The 16,563-nt window shown below is 42.4% G+C and overlaps 3 protein-coding genes and 1 long non-coding RNA gene across 4 annotated transcripts in view; 1 reads left to right on the top strand and 3 right to left on the bottom strand.

Annotated features, from left to right (window-relative positions):
• The window catches only part of LOC141220371 (uncharacterized), a 324,060-nt gene that overhangs the window by 184,703 nt on the left and 122,794 nt on the right, over positions 1-16,563 (top strand). The gene's annotated exons all lie outside the window — the stretch shown is intronic.
• LOC141220373 (uncharacterized) lies at positions 9,038-10,286 on the bottom strand. The gene has a single exon (XM_073666304.1). It carries the CDS (start codon positions 9,819-9,821, stop codon positions 9,039-9,041), a length of 783 nt encoding a protein of 260 aa, XP_073522405.1. The 5' UTR covers positions 9,822-10,286; the 3' UTR covers position 9,038.
• LOC141220366 (gastrula zinc finger protein XlCGF53.1-like) overlaps positions 10,910-16,563 on the bottom strand; it is a 28,869-nt gene continuing 23,215 nt past the window's right edge. Inside the window, exons 6-7 of the mRNA XM_073666288.1 lie at positions 12,920-13,010; positions 10,910-11,028 (exon numbers count right to left, since the gene is read on the bottom strand). Of these exons, the coding sequence (XP_073522389.1) occupies positions 10,910-11,028; positions 12,920-13,010 (210 nt within the window). The remainder of the gene's footprint in view (positions 11,029-12,919; positions 13,011-16,563) is intronic.
• On the bottom strand, positions 13,635-14,646 carry LOC141220376 (uncharacterized). Its single transcript, XR_012288665.1, has 3 exons — positions 14,516-14,646; positions 13,897-13,980; positions 13,635-13,767 (listed from the first exon to the last, which is right to left on the bottom strand). It is a non-coding gene; the product is annotated as an uncharacterized lncRNA (long non-coding RNA).

Here is a 16,563-nt window from a genome sequence, read left to right as displayed (position 1 = left end):
TGGGAACGAGCTTTGCGTTTGTTTTTCCTTTTCCGCTGAATCCGATAATATTACAACTTGAAGATTCTGGTTTTACCATCAAATCAAGGTTAGTAACACTTAATTGTGCCCCTGTATCAATAAGAAACACAGCACTTTGTTCTGCCAAAATCACATTGAGAAATGGTCTTCCACAGTCATCCAATGTAACTCAAGTCACAAATTCCAATGGATGGGGTGTGGGAGCATTCTTTGCTAGTCAGAGAGATGGAGGAGATGGGAGCAGACCAGTGTGTCTTTTAAACGCACTGTCCCTGCAATTTGACTCCTTCACTGTCATTTCTCTGATCTGTCTGATTAATGGAGCATATGGTGACTGTGTATTGTCAGTGTGAGGGTATGTGAGACAATTGAACGGAGGGGCGGAAGGTTTGTTGGATGATTTTGGAATAAGTCAGTTTTCTCTTCCAAGCTTACCTGTTCCAGGTGTACCTGCCTCTGATTCTGCTCTCAAAAATTTCCTGCCTTGCCACTTTAAATGTTCAGGTATACCACAAAAATAACAACGTATATTGTTACTTTGTGTGATATTTTTACTTCTATGTTCAGCGTAATCTCTGTTCCTAGATGTTAATGTGGGTTTAGGTTTTGGTTGAGTTTTCTCTGATGTCAGCTGTCTATCTTTTTCCTCATGAACTACAGCTATTTTTGCCTTCACCTGGTTCCGCTTCATGGATTTCCTAATTTTGTCGATAAAAGGTGTTGCCTCCTGCAATGATGTCTGAACACTAGTCAATGGTGCCGAAACAGGATCTAGGTACTTGAATTTTGTTACATACAATTTGATCATTAGGTTCCTCATTAGGCCCAACAGGCATCACCATTCTATAGGCCTGTTCAAATTTGACCAAAAAAGCAAACGGGTCATCATGGACACTCGCACTCAATTGATGCAAAATGTCAAGAGAGGGCGAGTCTCCTGTGGTAAATAATAGCAATTGTCTAAGTCTGTCTTCTTTTGTACTATGTGTCAGTTCATTATCCTCATTTAATCTGGGTGTGGTCTGTAATATTTTTGCCATATGTGAGGGTAACCAAACTCTGAATGTCTTGTTTTTTTGTTCATCATTAAGATTGAATTTATTTATTTGTATTAGATTCAAAAATGTCAGCATTATCAAAAGCATCCATCTTCTCATTGTACTTTGGAATGTCTTTTACAATTTTCATTAATTGATCGTGTATTTTAAGACTGATTCGTGCTGCTCTGTCATGTAATTTTTTCCTTTGTAATTCATTTCCCTGTAAACCTTCTACTGAAATTTCTGGATCTTGTGTGTCTGGTACAAATGATGTGGAGGCATTATCTTCACTTTCACTATTGGATCTTGTATGAACAGAAACCTTTTTTATGTCTTGGTGTAATTTGGACAATAACTCTGTCCGAGTATCAATTTGATCCTCCAATTGTTCAATATGTTCTGCCAAAATCAAACAATTAGGACAATCAAAGTAATCCCCGTCAGCGTCTTGTGTCTCAGTCTGACTGGTCTCTTGTGTGTCCACCTGTTTGTCAGTATGACTGATGTCCTGTGTGATAATGCATGCTTTCTATGTGTCAGTTTTTTCAAAAACCAAATTATTGTACACACGAACCATTTGCATCACATTTTGAAGCCTTCTCTGTAACTTTTTTACAGAAAAAAAACTTTTATCAGTACTAAGATTCTCTGCTTCACATTGGCTATACAAATAGACCATAATTGTGCATCTGTATGGCTATGAACAAACTTAAATTGTATGTTACTTTTCTTAGACTAGTCATGAATAAAATCCATTTCTCACCTATTGAATGGCTTTTTCTCTCCTGGATTGATCCAACAGTCAATGGATGGTTCTTTGTGGCTTTTCTGTGTTCCGCAGACCTCAACGTGGTTGTATGCTTTGGAGACAAACTCCTCACCGTCCTGTAGATTCCGTCTGATCCTTGTGAATATGTGGAATTCCTGAGACTTGTACAACATATACAGTACAGACCAAAAGTTTGGACACACCTTCTCATTTAAAGATTTTTCTGTATTTTCATGACTATGAAAATTTTACCTTCACACTGAAGGCATCAAAACTATGAATTAACACATGTGAAATTATATACTTAACAAAAAAGTGTGAAACAACTGAAAATATGTCTTATATTCTAGGTTCTTCAAAGTAGCCACCTTTTGCTTTGATGACTGCTTTGCACACACTTTGGCATTCTCTTGATGAGCTTCAAGAGGTAGTCACCGGAAATGGTTTTCACTTCACAGGTGTGTCCTGTCAGGTTTAATAAGTGGGATTTCTTGCCTTATAAATGGGGTTGGGACCATCAGTTGTGTTGTACAGAAGTCAGGTTGATACAGAGCTGATAGTCCTACTGAATAGACTGTTAGAATTTGTATTATGGCAAGAAAAAAGCAGCTAAGTAAAGAAAAACTAGTGGCCATCATTACTTTAAGAAATGAAGGTCAGTCAGTGCAAAAAATTGGGAAAACTTTGAAAGTGTCCACAAATGCAGTTGCAAAAACCATCAAGCGCTACAAAGAAACTGGCTCACATGAGGACCGCCCCAGGAAAGGAAGACCAAGAGTCACCTCTGCTTCTGAGGATAAGTTTATCCGAGTCACCAGCCTCAGAAATCGCAGGTTAACAGCAGCTCAGATTAGAGACCAGGTCAATGCCCAGTTCTTGCAGCAGACAAATCTCTTCAACAACTGTTAAGAGGAGACTTTGTGCAGCAGGCCTTCATGGTAAAATAGCTGCTAGGAAACCACTGTTAAGGACAGGCAACAAGCAGAAGAGACTTGTTTGGGCTAAAGAACACAAGGAATGGACATTAGACCAGTGGAAATCTGTGCTTTGGTCTAATGAGTCCAAATTTGAGATCTTTTGTTCCAACCACTGTGTCTTTGTGCGACGCAGAAAAGGTGAACAGATGGACTCTATATGCCTGGTTCCCACCATGAAGCATGGAGGAGGAGGTGTGATGGTGTTGGGGTGCTTTGCTGGTGACACTGTTGGGAATTTATTCAAAATTGAAGGCATACTGAACCAGCATGGCTACCACAGCATCTTGCAGCGGCATGCTATTCCATTCAGTTTGCGTTTAGTTGGACCATCATTTATTTTTCAACAGGACAATGACCCCAAACACACCTTCAGGCTGTGTAAGGGCTATTTGACCAAGAAGGAGAGTGATGGGGTGCTACGCCAGATGACCTGGCCTCCACAGTCACCAGACTGAACCCAATCGAGATGGTTTGGGGTGAGCTGGACCACAGAGTGAAGGCAAAAGGGCCAACAAGTGCTAAGCATCTCTGGGAACTCCTTCAAGATTGTTGGAAGACCATTTCCGGTGACTACCTCTTGAAGCTCATCAAGAGAATGCCAAGAGTGTGCAAAGCAGTCATCAAAGCAAAAGGTGGCTACTTTGAAGAACCTAGAATATAAGACATATTTTCAGTTGTTTCACACTTTTTTGTTAAGTATATAATTCCACTTGTGTTAATTCATAGTTTTGATGCCTTCAGTGTGAATGTACAATTTTCATAGTCATGAAAATACAAAAAAATCTTTAAATGAGAAGGTGTGTCCAAACTTTTGGTCTGTACTGTATTTTTAGCACAAACTCTCCCCCCTTTTGTGCAAGGAGAAGGATTCCACACAAAAATAGCACAAAAAAAATGTCAGAACTGGCTGTGGCTCGTCATTAATGTTAATTTTTCTAACACTTCCTTACTTTAGGTAAGGGCAGGGTGAAGATGGAAGAAAAGCAATCTTGAGTTGTGTGGATAAAACAAAAGCTTAACTCAATGTTCATTCAAAAGTGATTACAAAAATGGAAAAAAAAATAGTTCATAGCACACAAAAAGAAGTATCAGGTTAAAAAGAGAAAGGAAACAATTATAAGTTCTTACATATCCAGTCTTAGAAGCATGAGATGATCCATGGTGGAGATTCTCAAGGTATGAGATATCTACTCTCCATACAACTGTCTCTGCTTATATACCATCTTGCCCCATAGACATACATTGAAGATTATTTTTACAGTTTCATAACCCAATATGGCGACTTGCTGATATATTAGTAGCTTCTCCATATTAAGGCAAACCTAGTAATGGAATATGTATTTTGACTACGTGCACAGTTACCTCATGTTAGCATATTTTAAACATATTTAAAAGGATCATTAGTTATCTCCAAATAACCCATTTTGACAAGGGCCCTATAGGTTTGACGTATAGAACAGGCGTCTCTGCCAAGATCTTCAAAATAACTCAGTCTTTCTCTGAAAATATTTAAAACTAAACATGATTCGGACCAAAGCTTCAAAGTTTCTTATTATGTATTTTTTTATCATAAGAGATTAATATTTTACAGTATGTCACTGGAGCCTGTTGCTCATAAGACTTAACTTGCACTGGCTGTGCGGCTTCTTATTAAATGCTACTTTTCTACCGTTTATGAGGACTCTTGTCAAGTGTGTTTGGTCAGCAAGTGAAACAACCTACGTGTCTGTGCCAGAGGGTCAATACCCCTGTGTGCCTGAGAGAAGCTGCATCACATGGTCTATGCTCGCCCTGAATAACGGTTCCCCCAGGATTCCAAAGAATTCATCAAACCTGTCTTGCCCTATCTGAACCTAGCGGCGTGTGTGTAACACCATGACACATATATATATGTAATATATGCAAAAAAATGAAGACAGTCCTCTTTGAAAAAATCGATTTATTAGCCTATAAGGGCTGATGCAACGTTTCGGCTCCAAATGTGAGCCTTTCTCAAGCAGTGACAAAGTGTAGATGCCAGGTTTTTATACATATAGATAATCATAAATTTATCATATATCATTAAACTATGGATACAGTGCTGTGCCAAATAATTTAGATCCATGCATTTCACATATACATACAGGTGCTTCTCACAAAATTAGAATATCATCAAAAAGTTAATTTATTTCAGTTCTTCAATACAAAAAGTGAAACTCATATTATATAGAATCATTATAAACAGAGTGATCTGTATCAAGTGTTTATTTCTGTTAAGGTTGATGATTATGGCTTACAGCCAATGAAAACACATTAATTACAGTTTCCTCTTTTATTATGTATAATGCCGTCCCTTACTACATAAAATCCTCTCTATTTATGTATGGTGCCGTCCTTTATTATGTAGCGTCCTCTGTTATTTGGGGCGCTGACAATTATTACATATCATCTATCTCACCATCCCTTACATTGAATATTCTCATTATTTTTGTTATTCACAGAGCCCTCTCTATTACATAGTGTCCTCTTTTGTTAGCTATAAAATGACTGAGTTGAAATGAGTTAAATTCCCTAGACACACACAGGCCTGATTACTGCCACAACTGTTCTAAATCAAGAAATCGCTTAAATAGGACCAGCCTGACAATGTGAAGTGGACTAAAAGATCCTCAAAAGCTATACATCATGCTGCAACCTAAAGAAATTCAAGAACAAATGAGAAACAAAGTAAATGAGATCTATCAGTCTGGAAAAGGTTATAAAGCCATTTCTAAAGCTTTGGGATTCTAGCGAGCCACAGTGAGAGCCATTATCCACAAATGGCAAAAACATGGAACAGTATGAACCTTCCCAAGAGTGGTTGGCCGACCAAAATTACCCCAAGAGCACAGCGACGACTCATCCAAGAGGTCACAAAAGACCCCACAACAACATCTAAAGATCTGCAGGCCCCACTTGCCTCAGTTAAGGACTTGCTGCGGTAAATGGAACCATGAATTCTGCTGTTTACTAAAAAATCCTAAAGGAGAATGTCCGGCCATCTCTTAGTGACCTCAAGCTGAAGCGCACTTTGATTACACAGCAGGGCAATGATCCAAAAACACACCAGCAAGTCTACCTCTGAATGGTTTAAGAAAAACAAAATTAAGACTTTGGAGTGGCCTAGTCAAATTACTGACCTCAATCACATTGAGTGCAGTGGCATGACCTTAAAAAGGCGATTCATGCTCGGAAACCCTCCAATGTGGCTGTAACATACCTGGCAGCGTGCTTGCATAGTGCACCATCTCTCACTATGCAAGATCGCAATCTTAACCTTCAGTCCAGTCTGCTAGTCTTGCTCCTGTTCATACTGTGTGCTTGCCTCAGGTCTGACTGCTTAGGGCGGCGGCCCGGTTACTTCCTGTTTCTTATAGCTGCTGTGGGCATACTCCTAATGCGTCCCCAGCTTATTGCTGTGAGTCACTGGATATTTAAACCCACTCCACCCTGTAGGAGAGGCCTGAGCAACACTAATTTCAGTGTGCTCCTACTCTGAAGTCGCCAGGTCCTGTTCTGTTTCTTGCCTGTCCCGCCATTCTGGGGGCTGTATTCTCAGACCTGTTATCTGTGTCTTCTAGCCTGTTTCCGCCTTTCTGGGGGCCGGATACTCAGACTCGCTCCTGTATCTCGTTGCAGTGTCAGTTCCTGTCTGAACACTCTCCTAGCCTGTTTGTCCGCCATTCTGGGGACCGTATACCCAGACTCACTCCTGTATCTTGTTGCAGTGTCAGTTCCTGTCTGAACACTCTCCTAGCCTGTTTGTCTCTATGTCCATATCTTCCCTTTTCCTGCAGTGTCTGAACCTGCACCTAACTCCAACTCATTGTCTCTGTACTTCTGTTGTGAGTTTAGATTCCACTCGCTACTTCATTGCAAGTACCTTGTGTGTTTCTGGTTCTGCTTGTCCCTTCCATTCTGTTCCATGTGAACAGAGCTCTTTCCTCTCTGCTCTGACTTGCTCACCGCTCCGGTGGTTTCTCTCTGCCCTGCCTTGCTCACCGCTCCGGGGGTTTCTCTCTGCCCTGCCTTGCTCACCGCTCCGGCGGTTTCGCCCGGCTCTGCCTTGCTCATCGCTCCGGCGGTTCCTCTCTGCTCTGCCTTGCTCACCGCTCCGGCGGTTCCTCTCTGCTCTGCCTTGCCAACCACTCCGGCAGTTTCGCCCTGCTCAGCCTTGTCCACCACACCTGCGGTTTCGCCCTGCTCTGCTTGCTCAACCCTCCGGCGGTACCTCTCGGTTCTGCCTTGCTCACCGCTCCGGCAGTACCTCTCTGCTCAGCCTTGCCAACCGCACCAGCGGTTCCTCTCTGCTCTGCTTGTCTACCGCATCTGCGGTTCTGTTCCTGAATCCCAGTCTGTACTGGACCCTATCCAGCCTGCGCTCCAACCTGCTAGTGCCTCCCTGTCTGCACTCCAGCCGTGCTTGCCAGTACCCCCCTGTCTGCATACCAGTCGTGCTTACCAGTACCCACCTGTCTGAATACCAGTCGTGCCTGCCAATACCCACCTGAGCCAGCCTAACCTGCCTGTTCCTGCATTCCCTGGTGTGGATCAACAGCCGTGTCCGGGGTCTGACCTAGGAGTAGCACCTGGTCCCTCTGCACGGTTCCTCCTTGGTGCACAAAGTAGACTGAGCCGCCGTGCGACCTTGGTCGGATCGGGTTGATACTTAGTTACGCCCCTTCAAGCACTCCCCGGTTCATGGTACAGTGGGATCACTAATCACGCACACGCCAGCCAGTCCGGGCATGCGCATAACAGTGGCTGAATTACAACAATTTTGCAAATATAAGTGGGCCAAATTCCTCCAGATAGTTGTAAAAGACTCATTGCCCGTTATCGCAAACACTTGATTGCAGTTGTTACTGCTAAGGGTGGACCAACCAGTTATTGTGTTTAGGGGACAATCAATAATAAAGATCTTCATTTAAAAACTGCATTTTGTATTTACTTATTTTTTACTTACAGTAAATTTACATTTGCTTTGTGATCTGAAACACTTAAGTGTGACAAACATGCAAAAGAATTAGAAATCATGAAGGGGCAAACACTTTTTACCCCACTCTATGGCTGAATTCTGTCACTTGTCATATGGTTTTTTGTCCTGAGGACGAAGTATGGTACTTCGTAATGCATAGACAGTAAAAAAACGCATAATATTCTAGTGTGGACCTGGATTTACTATTATCTACCAGCAGCGCAGATTTTCCACTTTTCTTTACTTTCCACATACTACTGGTTTGGGAGACCAAATGCACGTCAGCAAGTACCGAAGTCATAACAACAGTCGGTATTGTAGAGCTTTGGGAAGCACTCATAGTACTAGAAAACTGACCCTGCAGCTGGGACTGTGAAGATCCTAGCTTCTGGTATTTCCTGGCCAGTTCCTGAACCATCTGTGTCATATTTTACACCTGATCACAGAGTGCACCAACTGGATCCATTGGTGCGGGAAAAAAGTATAGGTCATGCGTAATGTGGCGCTAGTCACAACTCATGGACAGGCTGTGAAGCAGTGTAGTCAAAAGTTCTGGGGTCAGATAGCAAGAGAACACATAGAAAACTAAAGTTAAAAGACAAAGCCGAAGTCAAGTCATGATCTGAGGTCAGAATACCAGGAAGATAGCGGATCAGGGCAAAGGGGCTAGACAAATGGATGGTCAGGACAAGGTCCAAAGTCAGACAGCAAAGGATTAACAGAGCACAAAAATACAAAGCACACTACTGAGCAGATGCTACATCTGGAAGAAGTTTGAGACTGACAGCTCAGTTAAGTAACTGGGTAATCACCTAGAATAGGAAACACCTGAAAGAAGCTCAGCACTAGTGTTGAGCGAATTTGTTGAGCATTTCAAATTCGTGTTCGTGTTCGGGGTTTTGGCTTGTTCGCGCCAAAAAAATCAGCATCCCTGATTTACCACACTGTCACACAGATAACATCAGCGTGGCAATTCAGGGATGTTCGTGGGTGGAGCCGATTTTTTTGGGTGCAATCCAGCCAGAACCCTGAACACGAACCCGAATTTGAAATGTCAAACAAATTCGCTCAACACTACTCAGCACCGACAGCTCAGCTTACAACTGCACCAGATTGAACAACTGAGCTGTCAATCACAGCGTCCAAGACACACTGAGCGTAGGAATTTTGACACTCTGAAGTTTATTAAGCAGAAGTTTATTAAGAGCTCATTTCTATGTAAAACATTTCCCACATTAAGAACATGAAAAAGGCTTCTCCCCTGTGTGATTACTCTGGTGACTAAGAAGAGATGATTTCTTCACAAAGCATTTTCCACATTCTGAACAGGAAAAAGGCTTCTCCCCTGTGTGAGTTCTCTGGTGTCTAACAAGAGATGATTGCTGGTTAAAACATTTTCCACATTCTGAACAGGAAAAAGGCTTCTCCCCTGTGTGAGTTCTTTGGTGTATAATAAGATTCAGTTTATGGTTAAAACATTTCCCACATTCTGAACAGGAAAAAGGCTTCTCCCCTGTGTGAATTTTCTGGTGTGTAATAAGATTAGATTTCTGGTTAAAACATTTCCCACATTCTGAACATGAAAAAGGTTTCTCCCCTGTGTGGGTTCTCTGGTGCTTAACAAAATCTGATTTATTGTTAAAACATTTCACACATTCTGAACATGAAAAAGGCTTCTCCCCTGTGTGAGTTCTTTGGTGCATAATAAGATTTAGTTTATGGTTAAAACATTTCCCACATTCTGAACAGGAAAAAGGTTTCTCCCCTGTGTGAGTTCTCTGGTGTCTAACAAGAGATGATTTCGTGTTAAAACTTTTCTCACACATGAAACAAGAAAATCTATTCTCTGCTATGTGTATTTTTTGATGTTTAAGAGTAGACTTTTCGCGGGAAAAGCTATTTCCATATTCTGAAAGTGAAAATGGCTTCGTTGGAACAATTTGTTTTTTAATGCTTATTTTGTGACATTGATTTTCCTTAGTAGTTGGTAATGAATCAGAAGATAGGACCTGTTTCATAGGATCAGATGACAGATCTTCATTGTTAAGGGATGATGGTATATTTGGAGTAATGTCATTCACTTCAATTGCATCCTGTGGGATCTCAAGATCATCTGATTTAAAAATTGAAGATGTCAGCTGTCCCTCTGATCTCCTGGTACAGTCACCTGTTAAGAATAAAGCCAATTATTATTTTTGAATAAAATATCCTTGAGTTTTATATTTTTGAGCATTTCTACTTAAACTGTAAAAATAAGAAGTTATGTAAAAAAAATTGAATTATTCACCAAGACAATGACAGTTCACAGTCTAATAAAAAACCTCATTGGATGATTCAGTAGAGCGTGGTGTCCAACTGTTTGTTCATTCTTCCCCCAAAAATATGGAATAAAAAGCCACCAAACAATGATATGTAGGCAAAAATAATACCAATAAAAACTTCTACTCATCTCACAAAAAAACAAGTCCCCACTCAGGTCCATCATCTGTCAGTGGAAAAACAGAGGTTTCCACATTATTAGTGGCTCAAAGACTCTAGAAATGCAACATGGCTTCCATAAACCAATCCAGCAATATCCACTCTCCCAAAGTCAGATCTCCCCCTCGCTCCTGAGCCTTGCAGTGCGCCCAAACCACATTTAGCATCCATGTATTTGGCATTACTATAGTGAGAAGAACTCACTTAATTTACGGTGTGTGTCTCCTGGAGCACAATCTGGGCACTATGTGTTGGGTAATAAAATGGCAAATGTACAAGATTCATTCTCCAACATCCACTGCGTGCTAATTTCCGGAAAGCGCCTGTGGAGTCAAAATAGTCCCTACTCCTATAGATTAAATTCACTGACGGGTTATAATCTCCAAAATGGAGTCGCTTTACGGGGATTTCTACTGCTCTGGTTTTCTGTTATTTTGTCATATTAAGGCTTCTGACAAAGTTGTGTCCGATTGTTTTCTGGGATCGGCTCCTGTGACGTCTGCTTCTGTCACCAATAGTGGTAGAAAACGCAGCACAACTGGACCAGGGTGCACGAGTAGGGTCCAAAACCGTATATAGTATAAGAGAAACCTCGGTACTCAGGTAATGGATTTTAGCAAATTAAATTTTAATTGCAGTCCACAGCAAAAATAACGTTTCGGTCTATACGACCTTCATCAGTGTACCACTTGCTGGGAATGAAATAGAGAAGGAGGGTGAGGACGCAGTGTCTCAGGCACGTGATTCCTTGGGACCAGAAGATAAGGAGAAATGACAGACAAGACCGCGGTATCCACTGCTGGTGTCTGGCGTGCACTAATGAAGGTCGCATAGCCCAAAACGTTATTTTTGCTGTGGACTGCAATTAAAATTTCTTTTGCTAAAATCCATTACCTGAATGCCGAGGTTTCTCTTATGCTTCTGTCCCTAAGTGCTGCCTCATCCAATCTGCAGGCGGCGCTGGTGATGGAGGATACATCAGAATTAGAATCTCTGGGCGGCGCAGGCTTTGTCCAGCCACTAAGATTAGGGTGCCTGGGACCAGTAGTACCATCCAGTCTGGCAGTATGGGTGTGTGTTGTCCAGCTGGAGTAATCTGCTTCCTGCTTCAGCCAATTAGAAAGCACCGCACCCTACTAAAGCTGGAAGCATATTGCCGGAAGCTGCCAGATACAAGGCTGTTCTCCTCTGGTTCAGTCCGCTGTGCTCAGCTCCCGACTTGTGTATTTGTTTCCTGTTGTGACCTCGGCCAGTTTACTGACTACTGGTGTCTTCTGATTTTGTAGAAGTCCAGATTTATGTAGAGGGGTTAAAGGGTGATGGGCAAAACTGTGACTATAGACAATAACATCTCCTGAAATGATCAAACTTAACAGTCTTCTTCAGTAAAAAATAAGTAACTAGTGGTGAAACCTCTCTGGGGTAATTGGAGTATGGGGCTCGGTGGCTCTTGGCAATCTAAACTATCATAAGGGACAATATTTTCTATCAGATGAGTTTCAAGAAGAAATATTAGACGTTCAAAAATAACTTATTATAATAGTGCAGAGCTTAGATTAAATTTAGATCTTGGGCATTTGGCAGTGGCAAGGAAGACCTTTTCTTTTAAGACTTACAGACTCACATAAGTGAGGCCGGCCGATCCCACCACAATCAAACTATCATACAGAATGGAGCTGTAAAAAAAGAAACAATATAAAAACATGTAACATCTCCAACAACAACGTATGTATGAAGGGAGAACTCCAACACTAAACCGGAGTCGCACTCATTCATGGTGGACCATTGGAGCTACTATGAGTCCTGACCAGAAGAGTAGAGAAAGTATTAGCGCCCCCATTTCAGGAGAGATTGTGCAGTAATCTGAATTCCTTAGGATCGAAAACAAAATGGAATTTATGATGTGGAGTGAATCCATGAAACCAGGGCTCGAGCCAACACATCTCCGGCAGGTGTGAATAAATGTATATTACAGCCATCAGCCACGCACAGCTTAGAGATATATCATGGCACAGGTGTAATGTTTTCTGTATAGTTTATCACAATCCTGTTTGAAGTTAGTTGGTTTGAAAAGAAATTGAAAAGTCAGGATAAAGGGAAACTCTGTTGTTATTGGACAGAAAGTCACAATTGGCCCTCACTGCACATTTAATGTTGTCTAAAATAAAAGTGAAGTTTGGCCAGAAAGACGGAACCTGGTCTTGTAGGGACCATATGAGGACATTCAGCAGCACAGAAGGGAGAGAAGGTAGATTCATCCAATAAGATATCAGGATTCTAGGAAGCCAACAGCATCATTACCCTCCGCTTTCTCTTCAAGTGATTTTCTCACTTGTCAGCACATTCTACGTACGCTGTCATTTGGCTTTGTAGTTTACAGATCTGGGCCGGTAACGGTCAGCGTCTCCTAATCCCAAGGGGTAGGTGGATCCTCCAGATTGTAAGTCCTACAGAAAAGGTCTTTCACAATTACAAAAAGTATTGTGAACATTTTTGGATGGAGGAAAATGTTGTGGTCTAGAGGCAAAATAGTGATTACATGATAGTGATACGGCCGGACTCCACCACCGATAAAGCAGCCACAGCCGGTGACTGAGAAGAATCTGTGACTTCTCTGCATTTAGTGGTCACTACTCACCTGGGCAGTCATATGTAGGAATCTCCTCTTTACACCGCTCATCACCCCTCACATATGTCTCTGTAGTATCAATATGGGTCAGATCTTCACCCTGAAACAAATATTGTAAAAGTCACAGACAGATTGAGAAGTCCCATCTATGATCAGATCTAATCCGGCCATCTCTACTGTCCTCCTTACACAAGTATAAAAGATATAATACTGGTGGATAAAACAAGACTGAGCACAAGACCTTCACAGCCGTCTACACATCATAGGGGAGATCTCATGACACCTTCTCTCCATCTACCTGATGATCCTGAGGAACATTGGGATCTTCTTGTTTACAGTCCTGTGGAAGAAGAGGACGGGGACATCTCTCTGGAGTTGTCCTCTTACTGAATAGATCTGGAGGAAACACATACAGGGACTGAATTCATTCTTTACATACAGATAATTATAGGCCGTGTGTATTCAGTCCTGTGTATTACCTGGTGATGTGAGGGGCTGGGGAACCTCCATCATGACGTCCTTGTACAGATCTTTGAGTCCTTCTAAATACTCCCACTCCTCCATGGAAAAATAGACGGCGACATCCTGACACCTTATAGGAACCTGACACATACAATGATACCGTCATCCCCTCGATCCCTCCATAGCGTTACTGTATAATGTCCCAGCATTCCCACCTCTCCAGTCAGCAGCTCAATCATCTTGTAGGTGAGTTCTAGGATCTTCTGGTCATTGATGTCCTCATGTATCAGGGGGTGAGGTGGAGGTCCCGTGATTGGGCTCAGGGGTGTCACCCATCCCTCAGACACAGGGTCCTGACAGCGCTCACTAGAGGTCTTCTTCACTACTGTGTAATCCTGGTTATGGAGAGACACATTAATACATCTCACTCCAGACATTTCCAGAGTCCTCACCTCTCCAGTTCTGTCCATCTGTTATTCCCATAGATAAGAATGATGTAATGTGACGTCATCAGAATCTCTCACCTCTCCAGTAAGCCGGAAGAGGATCTCTAGGGTGAGGTGCAATATCCTCTCCACCATCTTCTTTCTGTCTCTAGCCATTCTTCTCTAGGAAAATTATATAGATAAGACGGTAATGGGCAAGCTGAAAGGATATATAGGAGAGATGCATGTATGTCATCCTATGGTATGTTATTTTATTATTGTATGTACTGGTTTCTTGTTTTGTAAAAAAAAAAAACCTAATGAAAAAATCTCAATAAAAATATATTGGATTAAAAAAAAAAAAAGAATAGCAAAAAGGCTTCTCCCCTGTGTGAGTTCTCGGGTGCTTAACCAAAGCTGATTTATGGTTAAAACATTTCCCACATTCTGAACATGAAAAAGGCTTCTCCCCTGTGTGAGTTCTCTGGTGATCAACAAAAACTGATTTCTGGTTAAAACATTTTCCACATTTGGAACAAAAAAATCTATGGTCTTCTGTGTGTATTTTTTGATGTTTAAGAATAGACTTTTCAAGGGTAAAACTATTCCCATTTTCTGAACGTGAAAATGATTTCTTTGCTTTAGGAGCAGTTCGTTTTTTAATGCTTATTTTATTTTGATTTTCCTTAGCAGTCGGTAATGAATCAGAAGACAGGACCTGTTTCTTAGGATCAGATGATTGATGTTTGCTGTGAAGGGATAATGGTATATCTGGAGTAATGGCATTCACTTCAATTGTATCCTGTGGGATCTCAAGATCGTCAGAATTAAAAATCTCCTGTCCCTCTGATCTCCTGGTACAGTCATCTGCCAAGAAAAAAAACAATTATTAATTTTGAATAAAATGTCCCTGAAATTTATATTTTTGAACATTTCTACTTAAAATGTCTAAACAAACACATCCCTGGGCTACATGCTAATCCAGGGAAATTAAGAGATATATGCTGCATTTTCAAGGTGCTGCAGCCAACAACCACAATTAAATCGCCGAAAAGGTGGCCGCATAAGGTCCAGGGGACTGCGCGTCGCCCGACAAGGCCCGAGGCTACTGGCTTGGGACACTGATTGACAGGCGCAGGACAGGAGGGTGAGAGCCAGCGCAGTGAGACAACCGGGAAAGGTACATAGAACGGGGTCCTGTGCAAGTGCTCCTGAAATACCTGAGAGTTTGCTGGATCACTACCCCGGAGGAAACAGGACGGTATGGGCGGCTATAATCCGGAAAGTGCAACCTGAGGAACTTAACAACTGTGAGTAAAATCTGAAGACTGCACCCCACTGTGTCCTTGAATAATTGCTGCGCCATCACCAGCCCTGCACTACACTGAACCAACAAACATCTACCTCATAAAATCCCCGTCTATTGCCCTGGAGCTAAGCTCTGCCTGTAGAGAGCTGAACCAACTCTGCTGCATCACCATAAGCTCCAGAGGATCTGCACCACAGCAGCGGCCCATATAGCCGCATACCACAGGTGGCGTCATGAACATTATCTCTAAAAACTTTATTCCCCTTTTACTTTTCCCCTTTAATTGACCACCCTGGGTCACGGACTGGGTCACCGCCACCGTGACCTCCCCCAGCATCGACCAGGACGGCTACCTAGTACCCCACGGCCCAGGGGGCGCGTCACTTCCATAAACCAATCCAGCAATATCGGCACTCCCAAAGTCAGATCTCCCCCTCGCTTCTGAGCCTTGCAGTGTGCACAAACCACATTTAGCCTCCATGTATTTGACATTACTATAGTGAGAAGAACCCACTTAAGTTACGGTGTGTGTCTCCTGGAGCACAATCTGGGCACTATGTGTTGGGTAATAAAATGGTATATTTGCAATATTCACTCTCCAACATACACTGCGTGATAATTTCTGGAAAGTGCCTGTGGAGCCAAAATAGTCACTACTCCTATAGATTAATTCACTGAGGGTTATAATTTCCAAAATTTAGTCACTTTATAGGGATTTCGTCCATTTTGTAATAATAGGGCTTCTGCAAATGGTGGGTCCCATCTCCTCTGGGATCTGCTCCTGGGACGTCTGCTTCTGTCACCAGGAGCCGCCTTATTAATTCTGCAGGCGGCGCTGGTGATGGAGGAGACATCAGAACCAGAAGCTCTGGGTGGTGCAGGTTCTGTCCAGCCACTAATATTAGGGTTGCTGGGACCAGTAGTACTATCCAGTCTGGCAGTATGGTTGTGTATTCTGTCCAGCTGAAGTAATCTACTCCCTGCTTCATCCAATCGGAAAGCACCGCACACTACTAAAGCTGGAAGCATATTGCCGGAAGCTGCCAGATACAGCCTTGTTCTCCTCTGGTTCAGTCCTGTGTGCTCAGCTCCCGGCTTGTGGATTTGTTTCCTGTTGTGACCTCGGCCAGTTTACTGACTACTGGTGTCTTCTGATTTTGTATTTCCTCTGCCCTCCTGGTTCTGACCCGGTTACCTTACTATTCGTCTTGACGTTAAAGGGTGATGAGAAAGGCAATCCCTGGGATCTGGAGTATATAGCGCCAAGCCTATTCGTGGTAGCCATCTTTTGAGTTGCCAGGTGACCATGAACATTTCCCCAATACATTGTGTCTGCAAACTATTCCACCAAGATCTGCATTCAAATAGCTAAATGTCGCTTCTCCCCTTCTTAACCTGCCATGTGCCCAGGCAGTAGTGTACAACCGTATATAGGGGATTGTCAGATTCAAGAGAAG

The sequence above is a fragment of the Phyllobates terribilis genome, unplaced genomic scaffold, assembly GCF_046119375.1.
Source record: "Phyllobates terribilis strain yellow unplaced genomic scaffold, ASM4611937v1 Scaffold_285__1_contigs__length_2463970, whole genome shotgun sequence".
Taxonomy (NCBI): Eukaryota; Metazoa; Chordata; class Amphibia; order Anura; family Dendrobatidae; genus Phyllobates; species Phyllobates terribilis.
The sequence above is the reverse complement of the archived record's forward strand: the minus strand, read 5'-3'. Positions and strand labels throughout refer to the sequence as shown.

Coding starts and splice junctions, on each gene's coding strand:
- LOC141220373 (XM_073666304.1), bottom strand. CDS start 9,821: ATGAAACAGGTCCTATCTTCTGATTCATTACCAACTACTAAGGAAAAT.